The sequence below is a fragment of the Plodia interpunctella genome, chromosome 19 (genome assembly GCF_027563975.2).
Source record: "Plodia interpunctella isolate USDA-ARS_2022_Savannah chromosome 19, ilPloInte3.2, whole genome shotgun sequence".
NCBI classification, from domain to species: domain Eukaryota; kingdom Metazoa; phylum Arthropoda; class Insecta; order Lepidoptera; family Pyralidae; genus Plodia; species Plodia interpunctella.
In genome coordinates this window covers 6,158,201-6,175,255 of record NC_071312.1, presented here as the reverse complement: position 1 = coordinate 6,175,255, position 17,055 = coordinate 6,158,201, and the positions used below count along the sequence as shown (strand labels likewise).

Genomic DNA, 17,055 nt, shown 5'->3' with positions numbered 1-17,055 from the left:
AATAAACCAAAATAACGCTATCAAACCCTTTGGAAATCATTATTAACTACCAAAATCAATATCTACCAAAACCAGTCATCAATAACCTCAAACTCGACTAAATAGCAGTTAAAATAAACAGTAAATCAATCAAGTGCCAACATAGCGACATCATTACCCGTGGATTTAAATTACTAATTATATGCCAATGCCAACACTTTGACATTAAAACTATAGGATGTTCGGTATGATCATGCTGCCTTTATTAAGCTACGTATAGGTACAGAGGTTGTCAAAAGAATCGTACAATTCTTTTGACAACCTCAACAGTCCAATAGACCTTTAATACTAATCTTGCTTTTTTCTCTTATCTGAGCGTCTTTCCGTTGTCTTTCTTAGATGTTGAGCGTCGGAGCCCAAGGTTCGATTTCCAACTTTACTAATCTTGCCCGTGCGCACTTATTTATTGATTTTCCAACTAGCCAATGAATCTTAGAAATGTATTTGTCAGTGTTGTAACTTATATATGATAAAAATTATTTTTTTTATCACAGTTTCATCATCCAAAAACATATACAACACTTAAAACCGGACAAGTGCGAGTCGGACTCGCGCACGAAGGGATCCGTAAAATCGATATAAAACGGCAAGAAAATCACGTTTCTTGTATGGTAGCCACCGTTAATTATTTATTTCATTCTATTTTTGTATCTGTTGTAATAGCCGCAACGGAAATGCATAATTTGTGAAAATGTCAACTGTCTATCATGCTCACTCTATGGTTCACGCTCAACATAAGATACAATTTAGTGACAGATGAACAGAGGAGTCTTAGAAATAGTGTACCATTTTACCCTTTGCATACAGAACCCTAAAAAACTTGTGAATTCCGATCTATCAGCACCTTTAACCGAACTAATGACAATAATTTGACTCGCCCATAATAAGGCCACGGTTCGACGTTACCTAAGGCAGTGCCATTAATCTTACGGTTAACTCTAACTTAATGAAATTAAACGCTTCGTTAAGATGGATGCGATAACTCGCCCGTTGCTATGAGACGTTTGAAGTTGATCAATCATTGACCAATATAAATTGCTAACAGATGGAGAGACACAGTGTATTTGTGGTGTGTTTCCGCCCTAGAATAGGACCACTCCTACTAAGGATATCGTATGAGGTGACTTAGAGACACGTAGCCCTGGTAGTTTATAGGATAATAATATATCTAAGGAGGTCGAGGTCAGGCAGGATGGCGGTTGTAAATCAGGGCTGAATCGTAAAAATGTTAAAGTTGAATTTTCACGACATATAATCTAGATTCAAATTAAAATCATTTATTCAGAATTTAGACTTCACAGGCACTTTTTCACGTCAATTTTTATACTAAATAGTTATTTCTCACAAGCTACAAACTGCTGGCATTTCGGAATGACCAATGCTGAGAAGAAATGCCGAAAGAAACTCATTTGAACATTACCTTATTTACCATTATTGTTTCTTACAATTTTTTTTTCTAATAATATATCAAAGGACATAGATGAAATCTTGTTGTATTTTAATACTTCTATCGACAAAATATTTGCAACATACGAGTTGTTAACACATTTGTATAGTAGGAACGTGTACCAAGCGGGACAGCTAGTAAATATAGAAATAAAAATCTTTTATTGCCAAAATATAAAACACCACAACATAAAACAGACAAAAAAACAAACTGAACATTATTTAGTACAAAATGAGAACAACAAACTTGTCACACAGAGCGCGTTGATGTCTTTTGCTTGACACTATATTATACTCTGATTGGCCTCGGTATTGTTATTCTGTGTATACGAGTATATGTCTCGTTCTTTCAATAGCAAATACTGAAAAGAGAGAGAGGAACAACATAAAGAAAAACTACTCCTAACCAGAGCAGGTAACGGAGTACATGGCACCGTAGTTCATCAACGGGCAAACCGATTTGGATGCGGTATTTTTATTTGATAGCAAATTTTGACCTGGTGGTTCTTAGATATGTTTGATCAAAATCGGTTCAGCCGTTCAAAAGTTGTTGCGAAATGAATATAGAAAATCGAAGGTTTTCAATTTGTTTAACAAATAAACTTGTTATTATATAGTTCCTATGATATACTTTGGCATCCACGGAAGACCAGAGAATCGTGTTTCACGCCACGACATTATGCTAAGCGGAGACCATTTTGGTACAATTATTAATCATGTAATAACAATAACTTGATGTAGGTAGGTAACTTTGTTAAATAGTTATATCAAATAAACATTTTTTCTTTCTCTTTCTCTTTCTTTCTACCGTTCGGGCAAGCGTAACTTTTACTCCACGTAAGAATTTCGAATTGACGAATCTCATACATATCTGAGTAGTATTCGGAAATATTCCATATTATATGTATATCCATATTGGATATACATATAATATGGAATATGTCCTAATTAATGATTTACTATTATTATTAAAGCTAAAAATCGACGAGCGTTTATTTTTGGCAGCATAATGTTTACAAATCACACTCGTCCTTACGGCCCTAACATTTCACAAGCCGTAACAGAGGTAAGTCTAAAACCAACAACAAAAGCACAGCATTCTAATCTCACCACTTAGTACATTAACAAATGCAGCGGTGCAACCTTCGCGGTGGTCTGTACGTCGCACGGCGTACACACGACTGTTACTGTCTGATCGGAGATAGACGATGTGAGAAATAGCACCCTTTGTGATGGAGCCAAATGGTCTGTCAAAAATGTAAGGGACACTGCGACGCTGTGCTTTTTGTTACACTAGCTTTTGGGCACGACTTCTCTCATCTTTGCGTGTAGCACCAGGCTTTGACGCCCCGAAGACTGAGATCAGCGTAAAAAGTAAACCTAATAGTTTGAAGATTCGGCTTTGAGTTAACACCCTGTCTGACGTCAACCCTTTTTGGGAATTACATTGTTGCCGGACAGCTGATCAGGATGTGAACCTTGGTCGCATCGTACGACATCCCCTGGTCCTATTTGAAGTCGGAAACACACACATCGAAAATTTTACTTGCGCATAATTACCGGTGCAGATTTAATTTTGGTCCAATACGATTTGATAGATTGAATCTTTGAACTTAAACATATCAGCCCGTTATTTAAATATTTAAAAAAAGGATTATTGTAACAATGTTTGTAATCCTCAATAAATAAGTGTATCCCAAAGTTACGAACCGTAACTAAAAGGCGTTCAGACTCAAATTCTAAACAGCGAAGCTTATTTATCACACGTCCAAGCCGGGCCAAATATGGACTATTAATAAATGGACGGCTATGGCGGCCGCAGGCAACAATACATGTAACAAATGTATGGGAAATGTATGGACTATCCGCTTTGTATGACGTGAGCTGTGACGATTACGTTGTAATCGATTGTTATGTCTTATCGAGTTTTGCTGGTGTCAGATTAAATTCAAAGTCTGTATTCTACTATAGTTGGCGCTAAACGCTGATAAAATAAACTTTGCATTTAAAACACTAGATGGCGCTGTGTGTGTTTTCATAGCGCTATGGATTTGATATTTCAAATATTCCAATCCCATTTTATTATAAAGAAAACACTGTACCACAGGGCATTTACGCGTAAGTAAATGCGAAAGTAAGTTTGTTTGTTACCTTTTCACGCTCTACCCAAACAATTTTCTTGAAATTTTGCATACATATAGTTTGGCATATAATTTATGCGGGCGATGCCGCGGGCAAAAGCTAGTTAGGCATAAATGTTCCTATGAAGTAACCCCCATATATTATAAAACGACCAATCTCCATAGTCAATAGCGTAACAGATAATCGTGGTACAAGTATATGACCATAATTATACATTGCGTATTCAAATATAAACGCAAACCTAATATGCTGCCCCTGCGTTGGGAAACACGAGTATTATGTGCGTATTATTATCGATAGTCAACATATATATTCTATGTTTTGTAAGCTGATTCACTGTTTTGTTACAAGCTTTTATTTAGGATGGGTTGCACCAGTCAACTTTCACGTTAACTTTAACCTGCGCAGACGCAAAGTACGCCATTTTGTGTCAATGCTGGCGGCGCGCTACTTAGTCATTCAGTTAAATTTCATCTACATATCATAAAGAGTTGAAACTATCCACGTCGCTTTATTTTCCATTTCAATGCATTATTATGATACGTATGACCTGATGGTGCACCTAGGATTGGCTGCCAACAAGGGAACTCTTCAACGGTTTACACACGGAGATTTTTTTTTTGTCACACGTTGAATGCCCTCTCTGACTACAATAATAACTTGTGTCAATATATTTATAATATGGATGATATTATTCGTCTACTTCTGCAAGTTTATACTCCATTTTTTAATCGAACGGTTCCAGAAAATAATATTGCCTTAATAATAAAACATAATTTCAGATAATTTTCCAAGTTTTACAAGTGATTTTAAACTATTATTATATCTTTAAGCCAAAGATTTCGTTTAAGAACTTGACATGACAGCTATATAAAGTTAAGGCCCCTGATAACAGTTATTAGTTCAAAATATAAAGAAAAATGTTTAAATTATAGAAAAAAATCATATAAACGCCTCTCAATTTAATAGGTACTTAAAAACTTAAGACAATTACAGTATAACTCCATATTAAATATATTTTAATGATGCGTAAATATTGCAATCTCTAACCCGACTCAACGAAATCAGGGTAACGACCACAATAAAAGTGAATTACTGACCTTTCGTATGCTGGAGTACGGTCAGATGCTTTGAGCAACTATCGCTTATAGAGCAACCTATCGACCGCTTACCCCAGAGACAAAGAAAACTAACGTAATAAAAAATAATAATAAAAATAATAGAGATAAAACAGTCATTTATTCCAGTAATCTTGGTACCAATATAAGGCTAGGACTTCCCTGTGAATAATCGAATGATACTCGTGATGGGAATAACTACATCTGTGAATGTATTTATTATATTTATACATATTAAAAGAAAAGGGAAACAAACACGTGTTAAGTAATAAAAAAATGTATGTAGTGTAATGTAATGACACCGAGCTGGTATAACCAAATGAGATAGAACAGTTTCCAGCCTACTTCATACAAATCAGCAAGATTAGCGTTGAAAAATTATGCACACGTATATCTATATCCCGTTTTTTTGTGTATTTATAATACGAGTTTCTCATTCTTATATGAGCAAAACGAAATATCATATACTTTTTTGCAGAAATAATAGCTTTTATAAGAGGCAATATACTAATCTCCAGCTGATTGTTTATTTTACAGTTGTCTTGGATTTTTTTATTTAGCTAAATAAAAATTTAATTTCGCGCGCTTTGACTAATAAAGCTGTAAACACTCTAAGACCTGATGACTGTAATGAGATCGATTTTATTGCACAGCATGATTTAAAATTATTAGGCCATTAAATTTGTGTTGATTAGGGAAATAGCATTTTAGTTAATACTTTCACTGATTTATAATTTCTGTGGACGAGTATATTGATTTATATTTACACTAGCTGCGCCCCGGGACTTCGCTCCTGTGGGAAATTCGGGATAAAAAGCACCCAGAGTGTTATATTCTGCCAGTGTACCAAATTTGGAGAGCGTGGAGATCTAGGACTCGAGTCAGATGAATTTTAAAATAAATATAATTTTAAACGATGAATCGATTTCACAGCGCTATCTTGCACTAGATACGAATACAAACATTTAACTTGCATCGGAATAATCGACACCGAGTGGTCTGATCGTAATCGATGTGTCGATTTATACCGATCAGCTCGATTCCTGCTTTATGTCAGTCGATCGCTTATCGATTCTTGTGAGCGTTTATAAACTGCGTTTGTTTCTTGTTCGACCATGTTTGGAACATGGGAAATTAGTTCCATAGTAGGATAAAATATATGAGTAGAGAATTTTGAATTATGTATTATTGGATGTATGTTTTAGAATGTTTGGGACATGAATTTACCAGACGAGAGATGATGAGACGATAAATAAATAACATTCAACGGTCCACACAAAGCATCAAACTTATATCGTGGATCCGGTGGGAACAACACACAAACCGCAGAATATCTGTGAAACAAGTGCAAATATTTGGGAATCGAACCCAGGAATTCCATGGCGGACGTACAATCAATGCGCCACAGAGGTCGTCAAGAAAAGAGTTTAGGCATATTCAATATAAACTGTTCCTCGTCCTCCTTAAATGTCGTAAATGACAAGACAATTTGACTATATAATTTGTTTGCTATTTTCGCTCGAAAAGAAGTGTAATATATCAATGTACTTACCCGTATTCTTTATCGCTTCTAATGCATGCGGAACCCCTGACCAAGGGCTGGGCAAATCGAGAAATACCGCATCGGCTTTGCCTTTCAGCTCTTCCCTGAAACCTTGCTCGAGTACGTCCCTGTGTTGTGCCTAAAGACAAAGACAAAGATTATTTATTTGCAAAAACATGAGTTTACATTTTTTACAATGTGGTGTTAAAAGAAGAACTTAATTGTACATGTTTCACCGTCCACGGGTATGCAAATTTAAACGGAGAGCACGCTATCATCCCACAAAATAAAATCGAATAAATAAAAGTAACTAAAATAACTAAATTTTTATATGAGTCTATCATTAAAAAAATCGTTCAAATTATAATAAAATTTATCAATTAGTAAGGACCTGGGGGCTACCATCATCTCTTAACGCGATCCGCTTTACGACCTAAACTGAACTGCATCGAAAATTCGTACCATCAACTTACTTTTTAGTATGAATGCGATTCATTTTAGGTTCCTAAATTGAACTGAGTTGCATTGGAATCGTTCTGTAAAAGTTGATGGTAGGCCAGCAGAGGTCCTTTTTAAATAAATTTATAGACATAGAACCTAGAATATATCATTTGATTATTGCCATCAATAAATATTACAATTATGAACTTTTATTTTTATCCCTCGATGTTGAAACAGGATGATAGGAATAAAATGTCATGACAAAATGAATGTAAATGTGGCTTTTATCTATCTCTATTAAAAGGGATTGTTAACTTGTAACGAGATTTAATGAGAAGATCGTGCAAAGTGAAGAAGAAAGTAGAAAAGTGAATCCTGGACTCCGACGACGCCCTGGGATAAGTCTTCTCTCTTTTATATGAGCGCTTTCTCGGTTTCTTCCCAACCAGCTAAGTATTGCATCTTTCTTGTATTAATTTTAATTTATGTATTTATTTTTCATACAATAAAGTTACAAACAAACATAATCAGTTAATACATAAACTTAAAATCAAATCATTTATTCAGAAATTAGGTCTTCAGAAGCACTTTTTCACGTCATATTCTAAATTAAATGATATTTAACAAAGCTACAAATTACTAGCATTAAAAATAATCTTACAGTAACAAAGTCCGCAAGACCATGTGCATGGAACTCCTCCCGGGCTATGATGGCCCTGTGTTCGTGGAAGTCGAAAGTGTACACGTGGCCATGGGGCCGCACTCTCCTTATCAATGCGTGGGTAAGTGAGCCACTGCCAGTACCTGACAAGGAAATTTTTCTTTTAATGGCGGTTAATGATTACATCTCCTTATCTCATCTTTGCGTGTTTCCGGTTGCATTGACGACTGTGGCGCCTGAAGCCCGAGTTTAACATAAAAAATAAATCTGTAAATTTTGGAGATTTGTCGCTTAGTTTATGTCGATGTGATCATGGGCGTCGCCAAGGGGGACATGGAGAGGCACCTGCCCCCCCTAGAGATTAAAAAAAAAATGTAGTCAACAGCAACCAAAGTCCAAAAACTATTAATTGTTGGAAATTTTGATGCATGATTTAATGTGCTGACTTTACCTATAATTCATACTTTTCTCATTAGTATTATATATTCTCATATATCAACTGCCCGTCCCTGACCCATTGACTGGCGACCCGCTGGATAATGGCGAAACTGCATAAGTTGGTAGTACACAATGAGTCAATTACATCTTGGTGCAGATAAGAGATTAAAAAGCATATAAAAAGCCATATGCATTGAATTACTCTTGTAAATCTGCATTTTTATAATTATTCTCTCTATTTTATCAATGTCCCATATGTATAATATTCACATTCTATATTTTGCTCAAACATATCTAAAAACCACCGCATAAAAATTAGCTATCAAATAAAAAAACTACATCCAAATCGGTTCACCCATTGATGAGCTATGGTGCCACATACACAGACAGACAGCGGTCAAACTTATAACACCTTTCTTTTTGCATGGGGGGGGGTTAAAAATAGTGAGGTCGTATTCTACTGCAATCATGGTTTTAAAGAGATTACTGATACAATGTTTGCCTCCGACAACCTACATACATAATCCTACCATCTCCAGTGTAATATAACATCGTCTAGGGCTTCAAAGGTCAGGTCAGGCCCACATTTGTTAATTGAAGTCTCTGGAGGAATGGCTGTGGTAAAGTTTGTTGCACTTCTTCTTCACTTGTCTTTTGGAGGTCGACAGTAGACTTAGTTTTATATATTTTTTTAATGTTAATAAGCGATGTAGGTATCACATTTGAAGTTGAATAAAGAAATATAGCTTACCAGCTTCAATAACCACAGAGCCTGGGACTATGTCAAGCTGCAGTAATATCATGCTGATGTCAGGCGTGTAAATTATTTGTGTTCTGTGTGGCAAGGTCAGTGACCAGAGCTCTGGTGTGGGTTGTAATACATGACCCCATCCTTTGGACAATTCCACCTATGAAACCGTTGAAATTATTTATTTAGTACTATTGTATATATCATTTTACGTTTATCGAACCTCACATTGGTAATAATTAAAATGAATTTTAAAGACAGTAAATAATATATGGACTATATATTATTATTTATATATATACACTATTGATATATTTCAAATATATAACGGAAAAGTTTTATAACAATGTTTTACAGACTCTATACCGGTTTATTCTTCAGAAACTTTTAGAAAGTAACTTTTTATAGGTTATAGTAAATGTCTTAAAAAAAATATCATTATAGTACATTTTTTATATATTCATGAATAAAATTATTAACAGTTTGACTTACCTTACTTCCATATTCAGTTCCAATCAAATTCTTTACTTTCAAAGCTCCGTATGGTGTTTGAAAAACATTCTCCACCATATCACCTTTTTTATTCTTGATTTCTTTGAGTACATCTAAGGCGTACAGATTATTACTTAGGTACAGAATAACTGTATCACCCTCATCTATTTTTTCTTTATAACTTTTAAAACTCATAGTGTTGAAAATATCTGTTTGTAAACAAACAACGCGAAATCAAAAACTTCAGTCAGTCAGCCAGCTGATAACGACGACTGATAATAACATGTTTGACACTACAACGTTTTGTTTCGCAAAAAGTTTTTGAAAATATTCATTTGAAATATTACAAATTATCTTGTATATGTTTTGTGTACATTTTATAAAGTTGAATTTAATGTTATCATACATAATTTATGTTTAATTTTAGTTTTATTACAAGGAAACATTGCTAATATCATTAATTAAAAATGCAAGTAAAAGTTTTGCTCGCGATCTTCAAGCAGTAATAAAACGCAAGGAGTAGGTTTTCACTGATGCAGCACGAGTTATCCTGCTATTTCATTGGTGTTTATTAAACATTTATTTATTACGACCAATCAGAGTAGGTAGTATGTTTTTAGCATACTATGATGTTGTAATAGAACACATTATTGTATTTTTAGCGTACGTACGCTGACGTTGTGAAAACTTTATTTCCTGAAAAAATGTGATAAATGATTGTAAATAAACGTAAAGAAATATATTCTAAATACAGTAATGAACTTATTAGTCGAGTGATATTTTGAAAGGTTATTCCAAATTTTCAAAGAAGTGACTGAACTAGAGATCATGGATGCCTCAAAGATTACAAGTAAAACTAGCTCGCTGAAGGCTTTGATCCTCAAGGCTTGGCGAGAAAGGTGGACGGACATCCAGTGGGGCATAAATATCAAGACTATTTTGCCGAGAGGTGTGAGTGGAGACCTTTATAACCTAGCTGATTGCATACTTCAACAGGCTATGGTAGGATGTGGCGCCAACCAGTTAGTAATATCATATTTGAAGCATTCACTAGCTTCTCATCTTGTTTCTTATGCCGCTGTGCTCCAGAGAATATCTAAGTTTGATGCCTTTCATAAACCTCATTGCATTTTAAGCCTCCTTGAGTTTTTGGAAGGTTTTCTTGACAATATAACCTGCAGAGGAAAAATGGAAGAGGAAGTACTCGCCTATGCTGTATCTTCGATTATTCTATGGCTATTGCAAGTCTACCATTATTCATTGAGTAAATATCCATCTTTGAACCCTATTCAGAGTCAAGAATTACTCGAGAAGTCCACATCTGTACTAAATTCTATAGTCAATACAGATTTTCTAGTTGCAATGTTTTATTTGGCTAAGCAGAATGATCCAGATGAATATAATAAGGTGACTAAGAAATGCCAAGAAATAACAACTTTTATCATGATGAATACTCAGTTTAAAGCACCGGTGACTTTACATGAGACGTTACAAAAAATTCATAATATGGATATTGATAAGATTGCTCCACTGAATATTAAAACAGAGACAGTGAGCCACTGTTTACAAGCCCTTGTTGCCATTGATTTACTGGCAAACCCTAGCGCTGATTCTCAGCAGCTTTCAAGTCAGTTACTGATGGTTAAACGCATCAAAGGATACACTTTATCAAGACTATATTGTGAATTGATTAGGGCTTGCTTTATATCACTCAACGATTCCAGTAAGAATGCATCAAACCAAGCCCTTTGGGCAGCCTTTACATTTTTGAAGGTTCCCCAAGTTATTCATAACTTACACAATATTTGTGGAACTACCAGTAAAGAAGGCGAATTTTCTGTGGAAGTCGTAGAAGCATTTGAGAATTTGTTGCAGTCAACCCCTCTTTTGGATATTGTTGATACAAAGAATTCATGTAATAGCATTATATCATTAATTGAGCCTTTAGTGAAATTAAATGTATTGACAGAAAGCCATTTGGGTTATTTCAATAATAAACGGGAGACAAAGGATTTGAAATTGCAGAAATTAGAACCTACTGGGCTTCAGGGACCTATTCCAATTTTTATTACCAGAGCAGAGCCTACACTTGCAGGAATCTTGAAAACTCTTGCAGGCGATTTCAATAAAATACATGATTCACTTAATACAATGCTTTGTCAAATTGTGGGAGGAGGAACCTTGGAAAAGATTTTAGCTGTAGCAACAGTAGAAAGCAAGCTAAAATTAATTGTGTCGAGGCTTATAAAACTAAATGAATTTGCTATTCATGCTTCCAATGAGAAGAGTGCCTCTCAGTCAAAAGTTACCAGCTTTGATATATCATTTTTGATACTCTGCTTTATAGTGCAAGAATATGGTGCAGAGGCTGTGTTAGAGGAAAATGGAGATTCTTTCTTTGAACAATGGGTCAGAGACTGCATGCCCCAGAAGGGAGTACACAAGCTTCCAGATCAAATACTACAAAAGTGTGAAATGCAATTTGTGGATGTTTTCATTCGACATTTGAGTGCACCAGACTTTGATTTCAAAAATACCAATATGAAACCTCATGATTTGTGTGAGAATGTTGCAGGAGTTGTGAGAGAAGTCTTATTTGCTTGGGAACAAGGTTCACTTTCTGCAGCAGATGTTAAGAAGATGCTGGATTCTCTGAGACAGAAAATGACTGCTTTGGCTGTTTGTGCTTCTGTGTGGCTCTGTTCTTATATAAATGTGGTTCATCAAGATGCTTTCTTGAAACCTATGAATATGGTTCAACAATTTCTAACACCACCAAATGATCTGGAGAAACAGATAGAGACTTTTAAAGAGAGATCGGTCTTAATGAACAATATCATTAAAAAGATGCAGTATGATATTCATCCTTCATCAGCACCAAAAACTAAAACTAGTTTTTCTCATAATGTAATTTCAAGACAGCCTATTTTGGAACAGTTGCAAACTATTTGGGAGGACATCAAATCACGAGGATACCTTCATATTGATGCTACGCATAATTTTGAGAGTCTTCTAAATACTACTGGTCCAGTGTGGTTTGTGAGACATCTGGTAAAAGAAACACTTAAATTCCGGTACCAAGAAGACCTGGATAGATCAGTAGATATAGTTTTTGCTATACTTCATATAGATATCGAAAAATGCACCGAGGCTTTATTATTACATGTACTGCCTCAATATCTTTACAATGCCAAGCTGTGCGAAGAATTGGTTGAACCACAATCAGCAATATTGGCAAAACTATCAGTATATTGCATTTATGCTGCCTTAGAACACAGCAATGCGAATAAACTTCAAATATCTAGAAAGCGCCGACATGACGATTCTGATGATATGGATGTGACATCAAGCAAAGTTCGGAGGCTAAATGATAATAGTTCGGATAGTAGTGGATATTATGGCCAAGGGCAGAACAATTCTGGGGTAACCTTGAAAGAGCCTTTACAGTCTGCTCTGGAGACGTTATACACGTCTTTCTCGCACTTGGCTGGTAAAAATGGTGAAGTCACTCCACAAACACATTTTATTCTTCAGTTTCTGACATACGTCGTCTCTTGTGGACATGAAAGAGCACATTTGGTGTTGCAGAAGATGACGAGCGAACTTGTGCCCACTTTGATAAAGGCTATTCCTGAAGGATTTAATATAAGTCTGATATTAAGGCTACATGATTTATCTATCCCTTACGGCAGGAAAGACACGGCCAGAGATCTTTGCCTTTTGAGAAATATGCGCTTAAGGCCTGATTAGATTAAATTGTGAATCTGTCGTATTTATCTAATGGAATGATAATGTAATTTTTCAATAATTTTAAGTAAACATTTTATTTATGTAGTGTTTCTGGATATTTTAATTCAATAAATATGGGAAATATCTTATTAGAAAGGCATTTTATTTTAATGCTACCTAACCTTTTTAAGCATGATAGATCTATTCCATACGTTAATAAAATCGGTTCAGCGATTATCGTAGCGTAGCAAACAACATCTGGGTATGTATCATATCCTTGACCTACAGTTTACTTCTTGGGTAAGAATAATATAAAAGAAAAACACTTTGGTATAATCGTAATATCTTTACTTTTTTAAATTCAATCAACAATGTATGGAGTATAAATTATTTCTAAATAATATACCTACATGACGAAACTAAGAACTTGTTTCGTTTATATGTATTTGTACAAAATTTACTTCTATGAAGTAAGTACATGTAATACTTATAAATATTTAAATAGGAAGACGACTGGACGGAATCGTTTATTACAATATATTCGCACAGTGCATGTAGGTATCAATCTCGATGATATTACAGTATGTACTGAAATCCTCATATAATAATTTTATTTTATTGTGCCAGACATCTTGTTATTCTTTTGTAACTCAGCTGAATCGTTTATTTCTAAGTATGAATTTCGCCTCGACGATAAATTTCGCACTTGTAAATTCGTATTCAATATTAACTGCTAGATATATTCTAATATAGTGACAGTGGTCGGCTCTCACATCTATTTTAATAAAATTGCGAAGGAAAAGAATTCAGCTTTTGCATGCTGGAAACTTACTTATCTAGAACTAAATAGGTACCAAGGCATCCACAATCTAGAAATGCTTGATCAATAATCTCATTATTTCAATTCCACATTTTTAACCTTGGACGGATTATTTACATTTAACATACTGATTCGTATACCGTACACACATCACATTGTATGTGAATTGTATAATAATACCTAAATTTAAATAACAATAATTTGTACAAGGGAAGGGAAAAAAATGTATATCTATCCATAACTTTACTTATTCACACAAAGATCACAGGAGAGTTCCAGAGCTTTTTTTAATACAAATAATTAAACTTATTAGGGTAACAAATATTGAACTATCTTATTCGAAATTTGACAAAATTATGCTATAGTTATAATGCAGGTTTTTTGGCATCCGGCAAATCTGGATGCGGATTGTCTGAAACAAAAAAAGGAAATTATAATCTATCCACCATAAAAAAATGAAAACTATACCTAATTTCGAAAATCTGAGCTTTTCGTCGTGCGTATAATCTAAGTATACGTGTAATAAATTTAATTGTTTAATGTAAATTAATTGCACACAACAAAACATAACGAAAAGCACAGAAGGGGGCACCTCTTCCAGTCAACCATTAAGTAGTTATTTGAAAACATTATTTCGATAAAAATAAAGTGTATAATAATAATGAGACAAAAAAATCTCATTTTTTCAAAAATAAGTTAAAAAGCATGCTTTTTAACTTACACACACTTTTGTCACACATGTGTGACATGTTAAAAAAAAAAGTTAAAATTTAACGCTTCCACTGAATTTCAATGAGGTATATAAATAAGAAGTTTCTCTTCTAGATACATTATTATAGTTATTAGACATCTACTTACCTATTTGTCTTCTGAGAACTTCAACTTCCCTTGATGCGTTATACGCCGGAGGTGGATTACTAGCTCTCACAGGTAAGCTTATTCTATTAGGATTACAATTCTCATCAATCGAGCCCTCCATGTTACTGGTTATTGCGGTCCTTTGGCTTCTTTCCCATGCCTGCTGGTAGGAACTTTCTGTTGTTACTGTGTTACATCTATTGTTATTATTAGTATGAGGAACATATTGCTCTGGTGACCAGTCGAACACAAAGGTATGACTATAGTTTTGTGTGTACGATGTTGGCGTCCCAGAAGGCGTTGGAGGCGTTGTCGTCACGTAAGGACTCAAATCCTGATGGCAAACGTCTGGAACTTTCTGTAGGGCGGACTCCGACCAAGTGGGACTAGGATTCCATTGATCAACCATTTCTGTCTCCGCTATATTGAAGTTTTTCGAGCCAGGTCTTCTGCTGGCTATCGACCCAGCTGATACAGCGACTAGAGTATCTCCAGATGTGACGGTGGATGGGGTACATCGAGGCGACATGTTAGGAATGGGCGTGTTAGGTTTCTCGTCTGTGTTCTTCGTTTTCCGTTTCGCATTTGGCTGGACTCTCGTATCTTCCACTCTAATATTGTGGTATCTGTAAAATGGGTCTAATGTTAAACATGTGACCATGTCAGAGTGCCAAATAACTCTAATGGTCGATTGATGTTAGAAGCAATTGCTAAAATTTCAGTCTATATTTAATACAATATTTAATACAATAAGGCTGGTAATATAACTTTAGAGGTATGGTCAAGAACGAAGAAGTCAATAACAGGTCTTATTTGTTTTTTTCGTCATTTTAGAACGTTAAACATCGCAAGTTGGGGTTTCCCTTGCTCAGGTTTATTATTTAAAGAAATGATCTCATTGAAACAGGTGCAAAATTGTTTTGATCATCAGTTGACACTATAAAATTTAATAGGTCCAATTAGCGGGGTTAAGTTGGAAACCTTTAAGTCGTTTACATATCGTACCTATTATCTTGGAGGGGCACAGAGTAATCTACAGGGACGTTGTCTGGCCGTTCGTAGGCGTAGTGCATTGGCGTTAAATGTGGGGTCACGTGGGGTATGTGTGGCTGGATATTCGGACTGGGCATCATGACTTGGTTCCCGTTGACGCAGACTGGTGGTGCGGTGTACTGCATCGTCGGAGGGTAGATGGGCACGTCCGGAGCTGGCGGCCCGTACATTCTCGAAGCAGCTTCGTAGGCTAAGCCGTAATGCAGCTTGGACTGCACTGCGTAGTAGTGGTAAAGCCACGGGTTCGCCTTCATTACTGCCGCTTCTTGCTCACTGTGGACAAAATGTTTGTATTAGAATTAAGGCAGGTAGTTGTGAAACTTTTAAATGAGATAAATGGATCAAGGCGCAATTTCTATAGGTACCTTTTTTACTTATATTTTGTAAATGATCGAATTAGGTTTAAACATATATACATACAGTTCTCGTACTCCTGGTTCTATCTACCCCTTAAAAGATAAAGATGTTACTATATCTGTAACATTGTTAATAGAATTTAAACAGATGACGTCATTATTCAAATAAAGTAAGGTCAGTAACGACATTTTGCACTTTCAATAACTTGCGGTATGGCGACGCTTATTTTTAATTACATATGCGCTCTTAAGACCTCGGTGTATGTAAACTAATTTATGTAATTATGTAAATGGCCACAATAAAAGGAATATAATATCACATATAAACATAAAAGCAATTAAAACAAGTTAAAATGGTGATTGCCATCGCGCAGGAAGAATTCGCCCATTTGACGGGAATACACGCTTTGGCCATTAGTAAAGTGGGATAGACCTACTAAAGTTTAATTGTTTATTATTAGTTTGCTTTGTAGCGTACCGTTATGTAAACTGTTGAGAGATGACAATCAATAATTAGGTTATATTTACATTAAATAATCGTTAATTTGGAGAATATTCTATTATTAAAATAAAAACAATATATAAATAAAATTAATTGAAATAAAAAAATAAGTCAAAATAGCTATACTTAGTTTGTTTCCGTAGGAATTTTCGTATGTATAAACCTTCGGTAATTAATGGTATACATAATAGTGAATATTGCATCAAAATATGTTGCCTACGTGGTTTGAAAGAAGAAAGCGTCTGAACAGACAGACGCGAAGGGCGACTTTGTTTTATACTATAATAAATGATGATAATGATAATTTCCTACGTCCCATGTTCCTTAACATCGCTGCAATTTTCTTTACTCGCATAAATATATATACATAATTGTATTTTGAACCAGCTGGACGCTGTCGTCCACAACGAGGTTCAAATGAATAGTAAATTAGGTAAAGTAATGGTGGGCTACAGAGGTTTGTATTGAATTTGTATTTCCTATGTAACCTTTCGCTAGCGCAACCTTTGATAGTGCGGGAAATGTCACATAGCTGGACTTTCTGGACCCTTGTGTACTGGCGAGAGGAAAATGCAAAAACTAAGTTTTGATTTTTTAAATTTATTTCGTGTTTTCTCTTATCACTGTTAGGACAGGCCCGCTAAAATCTGCTTTGGTTTTGCGGCCGGA

The 17,055-nt window shown here is 35.1% G+C and overlaps 3 protein-coding genes across 4 annotated transcripts in view; 1 reads left to right on the top strand and 2 right to left on the bottom strand.

Moving 5' to 3' along the window:
* The window catches only part of Trmt61 (tRNA methyltransferase 61), a 66,917-nt gene extending 57,584 nt beyond the window's left edge, over positions 1 to 9,333 (bottom strand). The window contains exons 1-4 of the mRNA XM_053759302.1: positions 9,069 to 9,333; positions 8,580 to 8,736; positions 7,391 to 7,533; positions 6,298 to 6,427 (exon numbers count right to left, since the gene is read on the bottom strand). Of these exons, the coding sequence (XP_053615277.1) occupies positions 6,298 to 6,427; positions 7,391 to 7,533; positions 8,580 to 8,736; positions 9,069 to 9,263 (625 nt within the window). The 5' untranslated portion in view covers positions 9,264 to 9,333. The remainder of the gene's footprint in view (positions 1 to 6,297; positions 6,428 to 7,390; positions 7,534 to 8,579; positions 8,737 to 9,068) is intronic.
* A 368-nt stretch (positions 9,334 to 9,701) lies between these two features.
* On the top strand, positions 9,702 to 12,953 carry MED24 (Mediator complex subunit 24). Its single transcript, XM_053759301.1, has one exon. It carries the CDS (start codon positions 9,897 to 9,899, stop codon positions 12,816 to 12,818), a length of 2,922 nt encoding a protein of 973 aa, XP_053615276.1. The 5' UTR covers positions 9,702 to 9,896; the 3' UTR covers positions 12,819 to 12,953.
* Positions 12,954 to 13,134: 181 nt separating this feature from the next.
* The window catches only part of dysf (dysfusion), a 124,794-nt gene continuing 120,873 nt past the window's right edge, over positions 13,135 to 17,055 (bottom strand). For both annotated transcript variants that reach the window (XM_053759766.2, XM_053759767.2), the window contains exons 10-12: positions 15,481 to 15,801; positions 14,476 to 15,101; positions 13,135 to 14,029 (exon numbers count right to left, since the gene is read on the bottom strand). In XM_053759766.2, the coding sequence (XP_053615741.1) occupies positions 13,983 to 14,029; positions 14,476 to 15,101; positions 15,481 to 15,801 (994 nt within the window). In that variant the 3' untranslated portion in view covers positions 13,135 to 13,982. The remainder of the gene's footprint in view (positions 14,030 to 14,475; positions 15,102 to 15,480; positions 15,802 to 17,055) is intronic.

What these genes read in the sequence shown, in the direction of transcription:
- MED24 (XM_053759301.1), top strand. Translation starts at nt 9,897, where the DNA reads ATGGATGCCTCAAAGATTACAAGTAAAACTAGCTCGCTGAAGGCTTTG.